Source organism: Epinephelus moara, chromosome 21, assembly GCF_006386435.1.
Source record: "Epinephelus moara isolate mb chromosome 21, YSFRI_EMoa_1.0, whole genome shotgun sequence".
Lineage (NCBI taxonomy): Eukaryota > Metazoa > Chordata > Actinopteri > Perciformes > Serranidae > Epinephelus > Epinephelus moara.
This window is the reverse complement of record NC_065526.1, coordinates 1,631,571-1,650,706: the sequence shown is the minus strand read 5'-3', so window position 1 is coordinate 1,650,706 and position 19,136 is coordinate 1,631,571. Positions and strand designations below refer to the sequence as shown.

Sequence of the window (19,136 nt, the reverse complement as noted above, 5' to 3'; positions counted from 1 at the left end):
GCTTCAGTTCGGCGTCTGGTCTACACGCGAGCCGTGAGCGCTTCTGTCAAGCTGGATAGAGCGGATCGTACCAAACAGGAAGTCGGACACAGAAAAGACGAGAGAATCCGGCCAATTTTCAAAATAAAATAACAACAGCATGCACTGAGGAACGTGAGAGAATACCATGTTTATAATTTAAAATAACACAACAGTGCATAATCGAACACATTTCTCAATACCATAATCACTTCATTACAATTTTAATTTGTGTCACCGAGCCTACAGACTACATAAATAAAATGGTCAGAACAATATGCCCTGTTCATTCAGTGTTAATCCAACACTCTCAATACATGAAAATGCAATGACAAATTGTCATTAACTTATTACGTTATAAAAAACGATTAAAATATGGACTTACCCATGTTTAAAGTGACCTGTTGAAGTGAAAAAACGAGTACTGACGGGAACAGACGAGTGGAGTCGATGTTTAACCGGCGCGGAGAGCGCAGGAGAAATGCGCTGCCTGTGTGGACAGTCAAGCGCCTGCGGCACTAACGCATCTAGTGTGTCCAGGCCGTTATGTCAACAACGCTACATGAAGCAGATGAATGACTTTTTCTCTGCAGTGTGAAAACGGCAGCCACTTAAACCACTGTGCACTCCGCCGCCAAGTGGCCAGGGGTGGTAATTGCAACCGGTCAAATGACCGACGGCCTTCAGATATTCCGGTCATTGTTGTAAAAAAACGGTCAATGACCGAGAATATCCGGTTAACGCGACCCCTGGTGGACACTCTACTAAATAAATGAGTAAAGAGACCGAGCAACAATTATCAGATTTATCTGAAGAAAAAACAAATAGTAATGCAAATAATTATAGCAGAATGCACAGTACCAGTACCAACAGCTCACAGTAAATGATACCAATATGTACAGTACCAGTACAAACAGCTCACAGTAAATGATACCAATATGTACAGTACCAGTACAAACAGCTCACAGTAAATGATACCAATATGTACAGTACCAGTACAAACAGCTCACAGTAAATGATACCAATATGTACAGTACCAGTACAAACAGCTCACAGTAAATGATACCAATATGTACAGTACCAGTACAAACAACAGTAGACACAGTGGAATTATACCAATATGCACATGTAAACAGTCCCCATTCTAGAATAAACGCTACCGTATGGAAACCATGCGGCCGGTTGGAGCTCAAATTGAATGGGAAACAAAGTCCAGTGTTCACTTAGCTGGGCGTAACTTAGCTGGGCGATGTGCGTGGATAGCTGCCTCCGTGAGAAGAGAACAGAAGGAAGGGAGGGGGGTATCACTGTCCGAGGGCTGCCGTAGAATGGCAACCAGGATGTCAGCCGACCAACACTCGCTACCCGCTCCCTGGTTGCGGCGATTTGCGATGCTGGCCAGCTAGGAATGAACTAGCAGCCAGTACAGTACAGTCCTCTCTGGTCTAGCTAACATTTAGCCGTGTTACTTACTGATCCATTAGAAAGAAAGCTAGCTGGACATGGGTTTTGAAGCCTCTTTGGTCACGGAGCTCCCTCCATCTCTTGAACGCCTGACTGAGGTTTACTCTTGTTTTTCCTCTTCTTTTATCACTCTCCTTTTTGCTCTTCTTTGCCTCCTCACACAGAGGAGCTCCTTTTCTTTTGCTAGGCCGTTTTTCACTTGTCTCCAAACTTTGTCCGTCTGCCATTGTGCTCCTGACTCAACTATCTCATGCCCAACTCCTCAGAAGAACCAGCTCCAGTCCCTGATTGGCTGACCGACCAGTTTCACAACACATGACGCGTTTCCAGCCATAAAGCAGATTTTTTATGCAAAAATTCGGCACCGGTGGCAGAAGCTTATTGCAAAGATTGCAAAGCCACTAAGTAACCTATGTAAACGCTGATAGTCTGATTTTACTGTGGACACTACCCTGTGCAACCCACATTATTTTCATAATGATATATTTAGGAAAAGATGCTGTCTGTTGCCTCTTTAAATCTTTTCTTCAAAACACCTTTTCTCCAGAAAACATCGTAAGAGCTACAAAGCACCCACAAATAAATTACATTAGCTCCTACCCATGTGCAAACAAAACCATAATCCATAGATACCGTATCAAATACGTATATGAGTATAAACTACAATATCAACCTTTAAACACACATGAAACAAGAAAGCCAGTATCACAGCAATGTTACCAATATTTGATTAGCCCACAGCTATTTTTAAAATGACTGATGCAACAGCGATACATTTAAATTTAAACATTCGCTTACTGTCGAGTCAATTAAAACACGTCACCACACAAAAATCATGAAGCGTTAAATGACACAGTACCTTGTTCCCATTCCAGCTGGGCGCCTAACTATACAGGGAACAAGAGCTTGATAATTGCAGAGCAAAGTTACACATCTTCCTTTCTTTGTTCTCAAACGTTTCTGCTTCAATATCTTGTTTCTGGCAGCAGAAGGCGTCAAAATAAAAGTCCCATAAGATCAGAAGGAAAAGGGGACCACCAAAATAAAGTCTAACAGGAAGTCATTAAACGACTCACTGACTATTAAAATAATTGGTGACTATTTCAGTAGTCGACTAATCGGTTTGACTCATTTTCATAGAAAAGTACTGTAAAGTACCCAAAATACTCTTATTGCAGCTTCTTACGTTCAAATATTGGCAGCTTTACACACTCTCCCATGATGGTGAACGAAATCCTTTGGCGTGAGTACAAAACAAGACATTAGATGACGTAATTTTGAGGTTTGGAAGAGACAGACCGACATTTTTCAACATTTTAACACATTTTTCGATAAAATGATTAGTCGACTAATCGAAGAAATAATCGACAGATTAGTCGATAATGAAAATAATGGTTAGTTGCAGCCCCTTTGCTGGGTTAGTTTAGTGGGAGGAGACCGTGGAAATTAGAGGAAGATTTCTCTAGTGGGAGGAGACCGTGGAAATTAGAGGAAGATTTCTCATTAAACTTAGTGCTGGTTGGTGGACCAGATACACGCTGAATTTAACACTGACTCATGTTCACTCCACAACTCCACCACTTTGTTCTCCTTTTCCACAGTCCAAGAGAACCCAGACTTGTTTATGTTCCATCACCTCCCTGGAGTCCCCTCCATTTTTATGGTGTACCCAGTTTGCTGCTTCCTGTTTGGTGCAGCAGAGAGCGCAGTAATTGGTTGTTACACTAACATTTTCGTCATGTCTCATCTCATCAACAAAATGAAACATAGACTTTGTCTTAGTTTTTATTATCATGACGTATTTTTTGCTTGTCATTGTCTCGTTTTCGTGACGGAAAAAAGGTTGTTGATGAAAAGTTGTCGTCAGTGAAATTAACACTGGGTTGTTGACAGTGTTCGTGTCATTGAACTTCACTATTTCCATGAGCCAAGATTAAAAACTTACAATAATATTAAACATGTTTAATTTTGATGGAATGTCAAGGCCAGAAAAAGATTTGACTTCAGACAGCTCGTACTGAGTTTTATCACCACCTTACACCAAACGATCAAGGTCACGAACACGCACGCCAACTGAGGAAAAACTCATGATTTTATTCCATCACTGGAAATTGGTCTGACAGAGTAAAGTCCTGGAAAAATTGCTTGGTGTAAGGCTGGCATTATCTGTGTTGTAGGATGTAGTAACAAATTCTCCTGTCAGGCTGGTTCTGGAAGCTGAACTTGATTTTTGCTTCTTCCTTTTTAGGAATGACATTGTGGGACCGAGATGACCTGAGAAATCATATTGGAGAAAGACCACAGAGCTATAATGATTTTGAGATAGTTGCATCTGAATCAATTGCAGATAAATCATCAGCACTAAATGTTGAAGCATCTCTGAAGGCAAGTTTCTTAAGTGGACTGGTGGAGGTTGGAGGATCGGCCAAATACCTGAGCGATAGTAAGACTTCCAAAAATCAGGCCAGAGTAACACTGAAGTACAAAGCTACCACAAAGGTTCAGGAACTGTCCATGAATCATCTTGGAAGAGACAATGTGAAGCATCCATATGTCTTTGATAAAGGATTAGCAACACATGTAGTCACAGCTATCCTTTATGGGGCACAAGCCTTCTTTGTCTTTGACCGTGAAGTGTCCGAAAAGGAAGATCATCAAGACATTGAGGGCAACTTGAAGGTGATGATCAAGAAGATTCCCAAAATTGCAATAGAGGGTGAAGGTTCACTGAAAATGAAAGACAAGGACAGAGAAAATGTTGAGAAATTCTCCTGCAGATTCTTTGGAGACTTTTCCCTTCAGAAGCCTCCTACATCCTTTCAGGATGCGGTAGAGGTCTACCAAAGTCTGCCAAAATTGTTGGGAGCCAACGGAGAAAATGCCGTACCAGTGAAGGTCTGGCTGTTGCCACTGACGAGTTTAGATTCTTCTGCTGCAAAACTCGTGCGTCAGATAAGTATAAGATTAGTTCATGAATCACAGAGTGTCCTGGAGGACTTCAGTGAGCTGGAAATGAGGTGCAGTGATGCACTGAGAACCACCACTGCACAGCAGTTCTCACAGATCAGCAAGAAGATTAAAACTTTTAAAGAAATGTGCTCAGAGTTCAAGCTGGAATTCCAACGAACCTTGGCAAAGAAACTTCCATCAATCCGAGGAGGAGGAGAAGAGGAGGCTGAGCTCGCAGAGATCCTGAAGAAGAGACATTCTTCTCCTTTCAACAGCAAAGAACTGAACGAGTGGATGGACTGTAAAGAGAGAGAAATCTGCATCTTAAAGTCTTTCACCAACATGATGAAAAACACCAAGATCGTTCCATCTCAAAATCACCTCTACAACGAAATTCACAGTGCAGAGCATGCAGTGTGTTTTGTTTTCACCTCACTGGGAAGTGCCGAACCCTTCCTCTCAGCTTTATCAAACTACTTAACAGAAACACCCAAACCAGACGAACCTCGAGATCCACATACTGATGATGTAGAGAAGGAACTATGGTACCTTTCAAACAAAGTACCAGATGCAATGAGTCACAAAGCAAAGCTCTTCAGTGACTTTGCAGAGGCCAACAAGCAGAACAAGAACGTAAAGTTCTTGATAGTTGGTTCAACAAATGAGACACAGAAAGGTTCAAGCATCTACCTTTATAAAGACGGCTTTTCAGTCAGTGAGAACTTTGAGCCGCCTTCAAAGCCTGAAACAGTGACAGTCACTGAAACAAACCACAAGAGTGTGACACTGAAGATTTCTCCACCAAAGTTTGGAGCAGAGAACATCACCTCCTACTCTGTTGAGTACTGTGTCAGTGGAGACGATGGATGGAAACAGAAGACAGCATCAGAAGCTGAAGAAGTCACAGTGAGTGATCTGAGTCCTAACACAGAGTACATGTTCAGGTGCAGAGCAGTGACCTCAGCAGGTGTTGGACCAGCCAATGAAGTCAGTGGTTCCATTAAAACCTTACCCTGCAGCCCTCCTGGAAAACCTCAAGTTGAACCAAACTCAAGTGAGATATCAGTCAGCTGGGAGAAACCTGCTAAGGTTGGACAGAATGTCCACATTTTGAGCTACATCGTGGAGTACGCCAAAAAAGACAACAGCCTGACAGAGGAAGATCTCCAATGGAGCCAAAAGACGGCAGGAGCTGAGAGGGTGATCATTTCAGGTCTTTAGCCAGAGACAGAATATGTTGTCAGGGTCAGATGTGATTGTGGTGAAGCTGGAGGAAGCAAAGAAAGCATCACTGTTACTGTCTGTACATTAACATGTACACTCAAAGAATCCCTCAAACGTACAAGTGAAAGGACAAATTCTGAATCTCCCTCAGTTTACAAACTGCCTCTGGATGAAGAAGAAATGGACATAGATGGATGCAGAACATTCACTTTTGGCAAAGAAAGCACGAGGCAAAATCGCACTGTTTTACTTTTTGGAGACACCAGATCAGGGCAGTCCACTCTGATCAATGCAATGATCAACTACATTGTTGGTGTAGACTGGGAGGATAATTCCAGATTCACACTGATTGATGAGGATCAGTCAACATCACAAGCTGAAAGCCAGACCTCTGAAGTCACTGTGTACAAACTCAACCACCAGGAGGGGTTTAAAATAGAGCACTCACTGACCATTGTTGACGTCCATGAGTTTGACTATGACACAGAACGAATCAAAGAGATAACAGAGCAGCTGCATAATCTCTTATCTGCTGAGCATGGTGTTAGTGAAATAGACGCTTTGTGTTTTGTTTCTCTGAATAATTTTAGCAACCTGACATCATTACAGAAGAAAGGGTTTGCTGCTGTGCTTTCATTCTTTGGCAACGATGTGGCAGAGAACATCCGGGTTCTGATACCACTTTCAAGTGATACAAGTTTCTTTAACTCAGATTGGGACATTCAAAGGGCACTCCAATATTCAGGTTTCAGTTGTCCTGAAATAAAAGATGAGCTGCAAACTCACTTCAGATTCGATAATGCAGTGTGGTTTGCACAGAACCAATCATCTGCAGCAGATAGCATGAGTGGGGATGACAAACGTAAAGATGAAGATAAGAGATTTGATCCAGAGTGTTGGAACGAGGAGATAGAAAGCATGAAGACGTTCTTTGCTGCCTTGAATGTCATGGAAACCAAAAGCTTGAGGATGACAGAAGAGGACCTCAGAGAAAGAAAGCAGCTCCAGAATTCATATGAAAATTTGCAGAAGCAGGTTAAAGTTGGATTCGCCAAGCTGAAGGCGATAGAAGAAACAACTGAAACACTTAAAGAGCATGAGGCACAGATCGACAGACAACTTAACTTTGAGTTTGAAGGCACTGTCATAAAGCCCTTCAAAGAAGATATTTCAGGTTCTGGAAATTACATCACCAACTGTCAGGAATGTCGTTTCACCTGCCACTATCCCTGTTCAAGACCCAATGATGCAGATAAAGAAGAGTGTGCTGCAATGGGACCAGATGGAAACTGTACTGAGTGTCCAGGCAAATGTAACTGGGATGTACATTTTAACCAGAAGTACAGATGGGAGTATAAGGAGGTTACAGAAAAACGAACAGTAAAAGAGCTGAAGAAGAAGTACCTAAAAGCTCCACGGGCGAAGGCACCTGTTCAGGCATTGATTGAACAACTGAGGGCCGAATATGATGATGTGCACACTGAGGTGGTGAAATTTATGGAGGCGTCTGCTCAGTGTCTAAACAGACTTAAAGAGATAGCACTGAAGCCAGATCCTCTCTCCACTTCAGAGTACATTGACATGCTTATTGAGGGAGAGAAATCTGAGGCCAAGCCAGGCTGGAAGCAACGAGTTCAGTGCCTGATAGCCACGAGAGAAAAAGCTGAGTTCATGGCTGAAGTCGACAGAGGAGAGAGACTCCCCCAGAGTCAACCTACTGATTTCAAGCGTTCCAGTACCAGCCATGACAACGAGACGAATACCAAGAGACCAAGACTACAATGATACCGACACTGACGCCAGCAAAAACCAGGACAACACCAACTGATAACAACCAAGAAAAACACAAGATCAACAGTAGTGCTGACCGAGACGAGGCAGAGACAGATACCAACCAACCAAGACAAGAATGAGCACGATTCTAGGCCAAGAAGAAACTGAGCCGTATGCCAACCGAGGCCAAAAGGAGACCAAGACCGATTCTACAACCCCAGTGCCAAAAAAAAGTTGTGACACTGTAAAACGTAACAAAAACAGAATGCAAAGATTTACAAATTCTTTTTTCAGTTGAATACAGTTCAGAGACCAGATATTTAATTTTCATTTGATAAACTTTATTGTTTTTCTGTAAATATATCCTGAATTTAATGTCTGCGTTCTTACGTTCCAAAACAGTTGCTACAGGAGCATGTTTACCTCTGTGTGACATCATCACCTTTTCTTTGACCAACACTCAGCAAGTGTTGGGGAACTGAGGACACTAACTGTTGAAGTTTATCCAACTTCAGTCTCTCAACAGTCCGAGGTCGATGCTTCATCATGTTCCACACGTGTTCAGTGGGAGACAGGTGTGAACTGCTGGCAGGTCAGTCAGGTACCTGCACTCTGTCACTACGAAGACACGCTGTTGTAACACGCACAAAATGTGTTTCATTGTCTCGCTGGAATAAGATGGGACGTCCCTGAAAAAGACGTCGTCTGCATGGCAGCATATGTTGCTCCAAAACCTGTATGTACGTACCTTTCAGCATTCATAGTGCCTTCACAGATGTGAAGTTACCCATGATGCACCTCTCCATCCCATCACAGATGCTGGCTTTGAACTTTGAGCTGGTAACAATCTGGATGGTCCAGGAGGACAGGTGGTCCATGATGGACTGGTCAGACCATTTTGTGTCAGTCCATCTCAGGTGAGCTCGGGCTCAGAGAAGTGGGCGGAGCATGGTAGAGTCTAAACTGTCATTGGTCGATGCAGTGATGTGTTTACTGACAGAGGTTTTCCAAAGTTTTCCTGAGCCCGTGTAGTAATATCCTTTATACCTTTATACAGTCGTGTTGGTTTTTAATGGAGAGCAGTGTGAGGGGTCAAAGTTCACTGACATTAATGTTGGTTTTCAGCCTTACTTCTTACATGCAGAGATTTCTGCAGATTCTCTGAAACTTTCGATGCTATTGTGCATTATAGATGTGAAATTTCTAAAAAGGTTTCTAAGTTTCTAAAACTCGAACTGTCGAAATATTTGCCCACACAGTTTGTCACAAAGCGGGGAACCTTGTGGCATCGTTGCTTGTGAACAAATGAGCCTTTCAAGAATGCCTCTTTCATACCCAATAATGATACTCCAATCTGTTACCAGTTAACCTGTTTACCTGCTGATGTTCCAAACAGGTGTTCACAACTTTCCCAGTCCTCTGTTGCTCCTGTACCAACTTTATTATAACATGTTGCAGCCATCACATTCAGAATGAGTGTGTATTTACAAAGAAATAAAAACAAAACAATGAAGTTCATCAGTTTGAACATTAAATATCTTGTCTGGGGACAATATTCAAATGAATATAGGTCAAAAGGATTTGTAAATCATTGCATTCTGTTTATATACACAGCGTTACAACTTCTGACTTATAACTTTTGAAACCCAGGTTGTAATATGAACAAAGACCGAGGGGCTTATACCGCCACCTGGCACAAGTAAGAACACAGCAAGATCAGTGCCAACCAAGACGAGAACAATATCAGCCAAGACCTGAACAGATACCACACAGACAAACAGGACAGAGAGTTCTGTCTTTAGACAGACTCAGAACTGAGACACCGAGACTTAAATTACTTTGACCAAGAAAAGCTCAATCATATGTGCCTGAGACAAAGAGTGAGACTGCTCTCAGTTTTCTTTTGGACAAACATATTCCTGCAGGATTTACTTCCATGTGCTGTTTACCAAAATGGAAAACACAGATTTACCATGTGGTGATAAATGTTGAAGCGTGACCACATTTTGTGCTGGAACCATTAACTTCCTGACACCAGTAACACCAGTAACACCAGTGACACCGATGTAATAGTTAAAATCTGCAGCTTGATTAACTCCACAAACCTGAGCAATGAAAATGTGATAGTGATTTTTGTTTTCTATTATGACCACATTGCTTTTTTAAAGGTTTAGATATATATAGTGTTCAGGATGTGTTTTTGAACAGGACTATCAGGATCTCAAGTTTTTATGTACTTATTTACTCTTTTTTTTTTTAAAGATATTTCTTCGGGCATTTTTAAACCTTTAATCGATAGGACAGTTGAGCGTGAAGGGGGGAGAGAGAGATGGAGTGACATGCAGCAAAGGGCCACAGCCTGGAGTTGAACCCAGGCCACTGCAGCAACAGCCTTGTACATGGGGCGCCTGCTCTACCCACTAAGCCACCAACGCCCTCATACTTATTTACTCTTTGAGTTTTGAAAAAATAGAATGAATAATGATGATGAAGTTATTATATTGACCTGTATTGAATTCCATGTTGCAGTGATAAGGCGGCTCCTACTGAGTGATGAAGAAAAAATTAAATGATAAATAATGAATAAGGAAAATTTTAAAGTAACGTACATTTTAATCAGAAGTACAAATGAAGGAGCTGAAAGGAAAGTACCTGAAAGCCTCAGAGGCTCAGACACTAATAACTTTGTTGATATTTCACATAAAGGTTTAAATATATTTCAGTTCCATTATATTGTTCTTATATTTTACTCTGTGTTTGATTTTAACATTTTTATCTACTATTTCAACTCCACTGAGAGATGGAGAAATCATTAAATGATAAACAATAAATAAATGTTATTCTGACTCAAGTGTTGTCTGTTGTCCTCTGATGTGTCAGTGTGGCCTTCTTTACCTTCTGCACCTTCGTTTTCTCTTCCAGGACCTTCCAGGTCAGTCGTTACAGAGCGTTGCATGGATGACGTTACAGAAGTTAACTTCTCACCAGTTCACTCGTCCAACATCCAAGGGTATTTTTCAATTGGATTTTGGTTTAGTGCAGAAAATAAACTCTGTGGTGAATTAATGTTTATGACACTTACACGTTTTGTTCAGTAAGATAATCCTCACTAATGGACACCACTTTATGAATATTGAAGCCTTCATGCAACCACCATAAGTAAAAAGCTAACGTAAGACGATAGATGAACTACTTCGTGGTAACATGATTTAACGTCACCACCACAGTGAGGCTGTAAAGTCGTGTTCGCCGTGATGACGTTCTGTCGTCTCATTTAGCCTCTTGTTACACCATCTTAGCACCAGATGAAAAACCTCCTGTTGTGACCTTTGACCTCTGTTTTGGTCATCCGTACCATTTGTTTAATTTTTGTTGATTTGATAGTGTTGAGCACACTTGTGCGGTGGTGTCTGCAGTTACACCTCCAAAACACTAGTCAGCGGCAGAGTTTCTGTGAAGTGCTGTAAAGTTTAGTTGATTCAAAACACATTAAACACACATTAAACATGGCTTTGGTCCCTCGGCGTTTTTGGGGTATTTTTACTGCCTTTACTTTTAAGCTCATATCACAGTCATTATAAAGGCTACATACACATGCTATATCTTGGGGGGTTTTAAGGACAGTCTGGGCTAACCAGATTTGTCATCATTTCATGTCCTTCTATGTGCCTGTATTTTATATTGATTTTCATATCAATGAAAAAACAAATCTGTGTGACTAAATTCTTACATGTTTACATGTATCTCACCATAGCAAGTTGGAAGAAGACATATTCTGCCATATATGAAGAGGGGAGACTCTCTGGAATCTGGCAATATAAGAACCATGATGGTGGGACATTCTGTCACTTCACAGCTGTCCAAAACATGTGGTTTGTGCCAGGCGGACATGATTGCCAGTATTTTTTCATTATTGCAAGAAATTCCATTGACTCATTCACAAGTCAAAAATGTGTTTTATCTGAAAGAAACATGCAATATTTACATCTAAGATCATAGAAAAATAGTAATATTATTCCTCACTATATGAAGTGACTGATAACAAGATCTGTATAATGGATTGTAAAGAAATTCGTCAGGTTTTTATTTGGTAGTCTGGATTTATAGCATGATGGGATGACAGTACAATGATGTGTGGTATCACTGGAAAGCTCTGCTCCTGCGCTTTCATGTGATATGTGTGACATTTCTGTGCAACCTTGCATTCGCGAGTAATCCATCCAAGAGAGAGCTGTATGAAAGCTTTGTTATACATCATTTTAGTGTAAATTTATTGGGGGGTTTTCGCTGTGAAAACATTGGACTACCGACAAGTGATTGGTCTTGTCAGAAAGCTACGGTTTTGCTGGTTCACATGATATGCGTGGCTTCTTCCTATGACAAACGGTCGCAGAGAAAATCAATAGAGAAGAACAGGTGTGAATTTGGATGCACTATGCGTCGTTTGGGCCCATAGGGTTAAAGCCTTTGGAAACACAGCTTGAAATAGTAAAAATGCATATATTATATCAAAGTCTCATTAATCATCCACAAAAGTCTGAGTGAAAATAACCATTCGTAACTATTAGAAAACCTGGTTTAAAACCAGCTCATTTTGCTGTGTAGACCACTTGCCAGGACAGAGTGGACGTGGCAGATAACGCTCTGATTGACAGCTCCCTTGCTCAGTAATGGCTGCCACAAATTTAATCCAGCCGTACATGTTTGAGCCCTCTAATGATTCAGAGGACGAAGCAGAAGCCCTGCCAGCTGAAAATGATTCCTTTCAGGTGGTCACTGAATGGTCAAAATGTTTTCAAATGTTTCAAACACAAACCAGCTTCACTATAACTCGTAGCATTCACAGACAAACACTTGTCTTTATCTGGACACATTTTCCCCACAAATACAACATGCTAACGTTATTAGCACAAGTCTATGGCATTTTACATTGTATAAATTAGCCTAGCAGCTAGTGGACTTCTCCTCTACTCATATGAAGCCAGGGACAACAGCAACATTTAACAAAGGTAACGTTACACAGTTCAGCTCCATTACAGCTCACAAGGTTCACTGACAAAATAACTGTCTGATACTAAACACGTTTTCCAAACAAATACAACATGCTAACGTTATTAGCACAAGTCTATGGCATTTTACATTGTATAAATTATTTATTGTCTTCACAATTTATTGTTTCTTATCTGTGAAATTAAAGTAAATCAAAGCTTTGTTTCCACTGAGGCAAATGGTTTCAGCTCACAGAGACAGACAGGAGGTCTGCGTCACTGTGACGTGGAGTTACATTTCTGGGGAGGTGCACGTCAGGGTACAGCGTTGGGTAAGTATAAATTCCACCTCAGGTGACTACATCAGTCTCCATTTTAGTTGCTGCATGACTGAAGCCAGTGTGCAGTTCAGGATTTTGAAGTTTGAGAATATACTATGTGCCTGTGAGTATTTCTAGTATGTGAAAGATAACTGGATGATGAATGTGTCCTTTTTGAGTTTTTCCTTCAAAGACTTAAATTATGTTCAGCAGAGCTATTTTTTGCTTATTGATGCTAGGCTGTTAAGCTAGCTTCCTTGCTAATTAAATAATTAAGAAGTGGTTATTGTCGAGGTTCACTTAGAATTGAATCAATATTGCCTACCTGGAAACACTGTATTTAATTTCCTTAATGTTTTTATCATTGTTTTGTTTGACAATGTGGTTAAAACAGAATTACTCCAGTGAACGTATACGTATCTGTAACAAAAAGGAAGCAATAATCATATTTTTATTTGTATATTGTGTTTCAGTTTTATGAAGAAAAGAGAATCAATGAAACAAATGAAGCAGGAAGGACAAGGATCTAAGTAAAGAATCTGAACTCATCCAGGCCTCAAGTCTTTATCGGATCTGTCTAGTTTGGCAATGACTCGTCAGGCGAGGACAGAATAACCTCGACTCACCGATCAATTAACGATGACGGAATAAACGTTGTGTTTGATTTCAGATGACGCTCAGGGAACAAATCCGCAGATTTGAACCCCTTTGTTTCAGACCGTCTCTGCTCTGTGTGACGCAGGTTTAGTGGCATTCAGGTGACAGTGGGATATACGGACGCTGCTCGCCGTCGATCTGCAGGCCAGACTGGAGACAGAGAGACAGAGAGACGGGGCAGGAGAGGAACAACGGCATGATTCTGGGCGACAAAAGCTCCGTTGTTGAAGCTCCGACACGCTGATTCATCGGTGTGACGGCAGGTCAGCTGACAGAGGGAACGCTTATTTAACAACACACACTCGGCCCTAACAGCGTCCTCTGTAACTGTAGAGCCAGCACACACACACACACACACGCACGCACACACATACACACACACACACTCGGTGGAATAGTTTTTGTCAAGACACACTGTTGTACCATTGTGGTTCGGATGAGACAATGCAAAGACTGTGTCCACTGTGTGTGTGTGTGTGTGTGTGTGTACTTGTACATCTATCTTTCTGAGGACCAGTGTTAGACCCTGACAGTGAGGACATTTTTGGAAAGTGAGGACATTTTTGGAAAGTGAGGACATTTTGCTCGATCCTCGCCTTCACACAGACGTTAACAGGCCTGTCTGAGGGTCAGACTTGGTTTTTTCGAGGCCCTCTTTTTGTACTTGTATTTTGGGTTTCTACTAGAACATGTTCGCATCCTTTCATGTTCTAAACACACTTTTTTTTCCTCACACTGTGCTGGCACGCCTGTATTTACCTTCTGTCTGGGACGCTGTGTTTTAGCGCCTGTCTCTTTAAAACACCTCCCTGAAAAAGCCCAGTGGGCTCTCATTGGTCAGTGTTTTCAGGTCTTCCACATCTTGGTGTCTCTGCACCGTCATTGCAGCAGTGGAATGACTTACGCTTGGTCCACACTGGACTTGGCGCAGCGCCGAGTGCCCCGGCCAGCTTGCGATCTGTGTCGATTATTCCGGCGTCTCAATTTTACGTCTGTTTGCCGAACACAATATCTCAATAACGCCTGAATGGAATTTCTTCAGATTTGGCACAAATGTCCACTTGGACTCAAAGATGAATTGACTGGTTTTTGATGATCAAAGGTCAAAGGTCACTCTGAGCATGTCTGTCTCATTTTTGTAAATGTGAGCGAATTTGTTCAAATTTGGCACAAACACTTTCACTTAGACTCAACAATAAACTTATCAGATTTTTGTGGTTAGACGTCAAAGGTCACTGTGACCTTGTGTGTCTCATTCTGGTGAATATGGTTTCTTAAGAACGTCTTGAGGCCTTGAGCGAATTTGCTCAGATTTGGCACAAACAGTCACTTGGATTCAACAATGAACTCATTAGAATTAGGTGGATGAAGGTGAAAGAAGCGGCTGCATGACAATTAAGATAGCGGGATGCTTCCGCGTCTAGCATTGTTATATTTCATCCTGCAGAAATTTGTCCTGTTGTCTTCGCTCATGGACACTTTTTTTGTGCCACCTAGTGGTACTAAAAGCACAATACACCAATCCATGTAAAAACAAAATGGCAGCCATCTTTGCCAAGTCAGTCAGCTCATCCTGACACAAAAGTGGACAAAACCTGATCACATTTTATGGTTGAAACTTCTTTATTTATGCTTAATAATGTTAGTAGTTTGATACGACAACAAATTTGATCAACTTTAGTAACGTTAACAAACCAAGACGCTGTTAATTAGGAAGGACACTGGGACTTTATTATCGTCTCTTTGAGGACATTTTCACAGGACGTGTACAGTTTCTGCTCTTAAGATGCATGCAGTCATTTTCAAAACAAGCTCAAGCTGGTGAAACACTGCGTTCTACGTTTATTTCCTTGTGCAACACAAACATGTGGCTGGATTTAATTTGTTGAACAGGGAGATTTTTTTATGATTGTTTTCACTCTGGTGTTTTTAAATGTGTTAAAATATGAATGTTTTTGTAAAAGTTAAACATGCAAAAAAAAAGGGTAGCAGTTCAGTGTATGAAACCTCTTGTACGCTGTAATTTTGAGAGAAACAGGCAGCGTGAGCCATTTTATTTGCACAAATTTAAAATACATTGTACGATCACTGTGTCACTTTATTATTTTATTGTACAATCTGCTTCTTCAGACTAAGTCAGAGAGCTGCGGAGGATTTTCCATGAGATAGAGCATGAGCAGGTCGTCCACATGAGGTCACTTAACACCGCTGTCCTTTGCTAGTTAATCCAGACTTACGAAGGGTTTTCCATGAGGTGAATAAACCTGGCTGTTACCACCATCTACCAGCTCCGAGTGGTTCATTAGAGCAGAAGACGTCACACACAGGTCACATATGTGTGGCCTCGATTGTGTAGACAGTAGCCATATAACCAGGCTTGGTAAGGTTGATGTGTATGTTCGTAACAAACGACGGCTGCTGTCAGTTTTTGTCTTCTTCCACCGCAACCCAAACTGCTACACTCCAGTGGCATGTTTCCTAAAATTCCTTCAGTTTCTGCCCACGTTTGGCAGTTCCTGCAGGTGTTAAATCTAAGCCCTGAGTGAGCGCACCACAACACCTCGACGTAAACACAAGCGAGCCTTCAGACCTGCAGCAGCTGCAGCTCAGAGCACTGCGTGTCAAACGTGTGGAGAGCAGGATTTATCCGTCCATCTGCATCAGAACCTGCAGTGTGTGAACGCTGCTGTCTGACGCTGTAATGTGATTACTGCACATGTCATGTCAGTTTTCATCCCGATCTGGACAACATGCTCATAATTAATCTTGGCATAAATCTGGACTTTGGCAGCCTGAGCCTGTGACACATGTTGCAACACACACACACACACACACACACACACACACACACACACACACACCACAGCACACAGCTCAGACACTTGTCATAAGCAGTAATGCGACCAGTCTGGCTCTTACTTACATCACACAACATCACATTTACTGAAACATAAAAACTTGTCAGCACAGAAATAAAATACACAATAAAATAGAATACACCATAGAAGTGAAATACAATATATACAGTGCTGTGTACAAGTTTCAGGCAGGTGTGAAGAAATGCTGTAAAGTATTGTTTATTTTTATCAATGACAAAATGCAAAGTGAGCGAACAGAAGAGAAATCTAAATCAAATCAATATTTGCCTTCAACACAGCATCAGTTCTTCCAGGTACACCTGCACACAGTTTTTGGAGGAGCTCTGCAGGTAGGTTGTTCCAAACGTCTTGGAGAACTAACCACAGATCTTCTGTGGATGTCGGCTGCCTCAGATCCGTCTGTCTCTTCATGTAATCCCAGACAGACCAGATGATGTTGAGCTCAGGGACACTCCTTGTTGCTCTTGACGCTGAAGATAGTTCCTGATGACGCTGGCTGTATGTTCGGGGTCATTGTCCTGCTGCAGAATGAATTTGGGGCCAATCAGACGCCTCCCTGATGGTACTGCATGATGGAGAAGTATCTGCCTGTATCTCTCAGCATTGAGGACACCATTAATCCTGACCAAACCCCCAAATCCATCTGCAGAAGTGCAGCCCCAAACCTGCAAATGAACCTCCACCGTGCGTCACTGTCGCCTGCAGCGCTCTCCAGCCCTTCAGCTAACACACCGCCAAATATTGCACATTTTGACTCATCAGTCCAGAGCACCTGCTGCCATCTCTCTGCACCCCACTTCCTGTGTTTTCCTGCAGAGTCGAGTCGCTCAGCCTTGTTTCCATGTCGGAGGTTTGGCTTTTTGGCCGCAGTTCTTCCATGAAGACAGTCGATGGGTGTACCTGGGTCCCACTGGTTTCTGCAGGACATCTTCTGATTTCAAAGGCAAGAAGCATCATGTGTCTCTCACCTGCTGCACTAAGTTAACAGATCGGGTGATTAAAACAGATTTTTTTTTTTTTTTAAAAACACTGAATGTTTCATGTTAACAAAAAAGAAAAAGAAATCAGCGCTTTCCAACACTCTCTTTACAGAGGGGCGAAAACTAACCATCTTGTAAGGAGCTAGCTTAGCGTAGCATCCTCCCAATGTGTCTCACTGCAGCAGTGTTCTGGTTTTGGGGGGGTGAGGGGCAGACAGCATGTTTCCTGTCCCGTCCCGTCAGCTGCCTTGTTGAGAACATTATATTAAACATTGTTTAAGATGTAGATTTTATTTTCCAGATGTGACAGGATAGCTCAACGAATTGTTTGGTTTGTAACGAAGTCCTTGCACCAAACGGTTCGATACAAATACGTGTGTTGTTACCAACCGAGTAGTTCCCTGGCGGGCTAAAAGCACTTTCCCTCAACTGAATAGAGCAATTTTCTCCTATAGATGCCGTGGTGACATAATGAGATGTTTTTTTTGTAAACAGGAGCCTCTGAATGAAACACGTCATGTTGGATGCAATAAAAAAATTAACAAGAGACACTTTATAGTTTTTTGTCGACATTTATGTAGAATCACAAATTACTTACAATCATAAATCACCTAAATCAGAGCACTGATTAAAAAGAGTTTCCTGCTGCATGACTAATGAGATTTTGGTTGCTTAGAGAAGGGTCAGAGGTCAGGCAGTGAACCCCCCGCTGCTGCACAAATCCATCCTTTGGTCACGATGAAGATGAAACGTCCTCCTCCTCCTCCTCTTCCTTCTCTTCCTCCCTGTGTGTAACATCCCCTCTTTGTCTCTCTTTGTCTCTCATGTCGTCTCTCTCATGTGCTGATGCAAACCACTCGAAGCTCTGGCCCAGATTAAAGAGAGCAGTTCCGGTGAAAGGAGGAGGCCTTTATTTTTAGACGGTCATGTTTAATGAATGGCCTTGCCTTGAGTCTCAGGCTCGTCGTATTAAAGAAGAGAAGAAGAGATCTGCTCTGCTCTCACGCCATCGGTTACCTCCTGAGAGCCAGACGGGATCGAAATTTGGTTAAAATGTGACGGGACGGAGAGGTGTCCTGGATCAAAAGGTGCTGCCAGTGACAGCTGGTCAAAATATTCCCCATTAGATGAGAGAAATATGTTTTTATATTTCATTCACAGCATGTTGCTGAAACGGGAAGAGCAGGAAAAATCTCACGTTACTCTGATCTGTGAGTGTTTTATTCCAAGATGGTTTCACTGCACGTTTTGCACCACAAAAACAGAAACTGAGCTAAGATTGTATATTTTTAATCACATTAGGTATTAACTAATAAACAGCCACTTTGTTTTATTGTAGTTTAGTTTGTATTTTTCCAGAGACGTCAGACTTGGAGTTAAAACCAGGCAGTACAGTTTTTACTTCAGTAAAAGTAGTAATACCACAGAGTAGAAATACTTTTTTTTTTACTGAATTAGAACATAATTCCACATGCATGTACAAAACAATAAACAAAAGCAAAAATAACCCAAGTCAACCAACAGGAGAGAATTTTAAAAAAGGAGACAATGCCATACTCTAAGTATGAGCATCAAAATATTCTTAAAATATCAAAAGTAAAAATACTCAGTCTGCAGAATTAAATCATGTTAGTGGATTATAATTATTGATGCATTCATGTGATCATCAATTTTATTGCAGCTGGTAAAAGATGAAGCTCATTTTAATGACTCTATACACTGCTGCTTTAGGGGAATATATATATTATATATACACACACCCTTTTACTGTCAGTAAACAGTATGATGTTTGTTGGTGGGCGGGGCTTAGCTGGAGGCAAAACAGTTCTCCACAGACATTAGCTAGCGCTAGCTAACAAGTTGTGTTGTCTTGTTTTAGACGAT

At 41.5% G+C, this 19,136-nt stretch overlaps 1 protein-coding gene across 1 annotated transcript in view; it reads left to right on the top strand.

Moving 5' to 3' along the window:
* Positions 1–5,795, top strand: part of LOC126408775 (verrucotoxin subunit beta-like) — a 38,260-nt gene extending 32,465 nt beyond the window's left edge. Inside the window, exon 4 of the mRNA XM_050074452.1 lies at positions 5,645–5,795. Within this exon, the coding sequence (XP_049930409.1) occupies positions 5,645–5,652 (8 nt within the window). The 3' untranslated portion in view covers positions 5,653–5,795. The remainder of the gene's footprint in view (positions 1–5,644) is intronic.
* Positions 5,796–19,136: the final 13,341 nt, after the last annotated feature.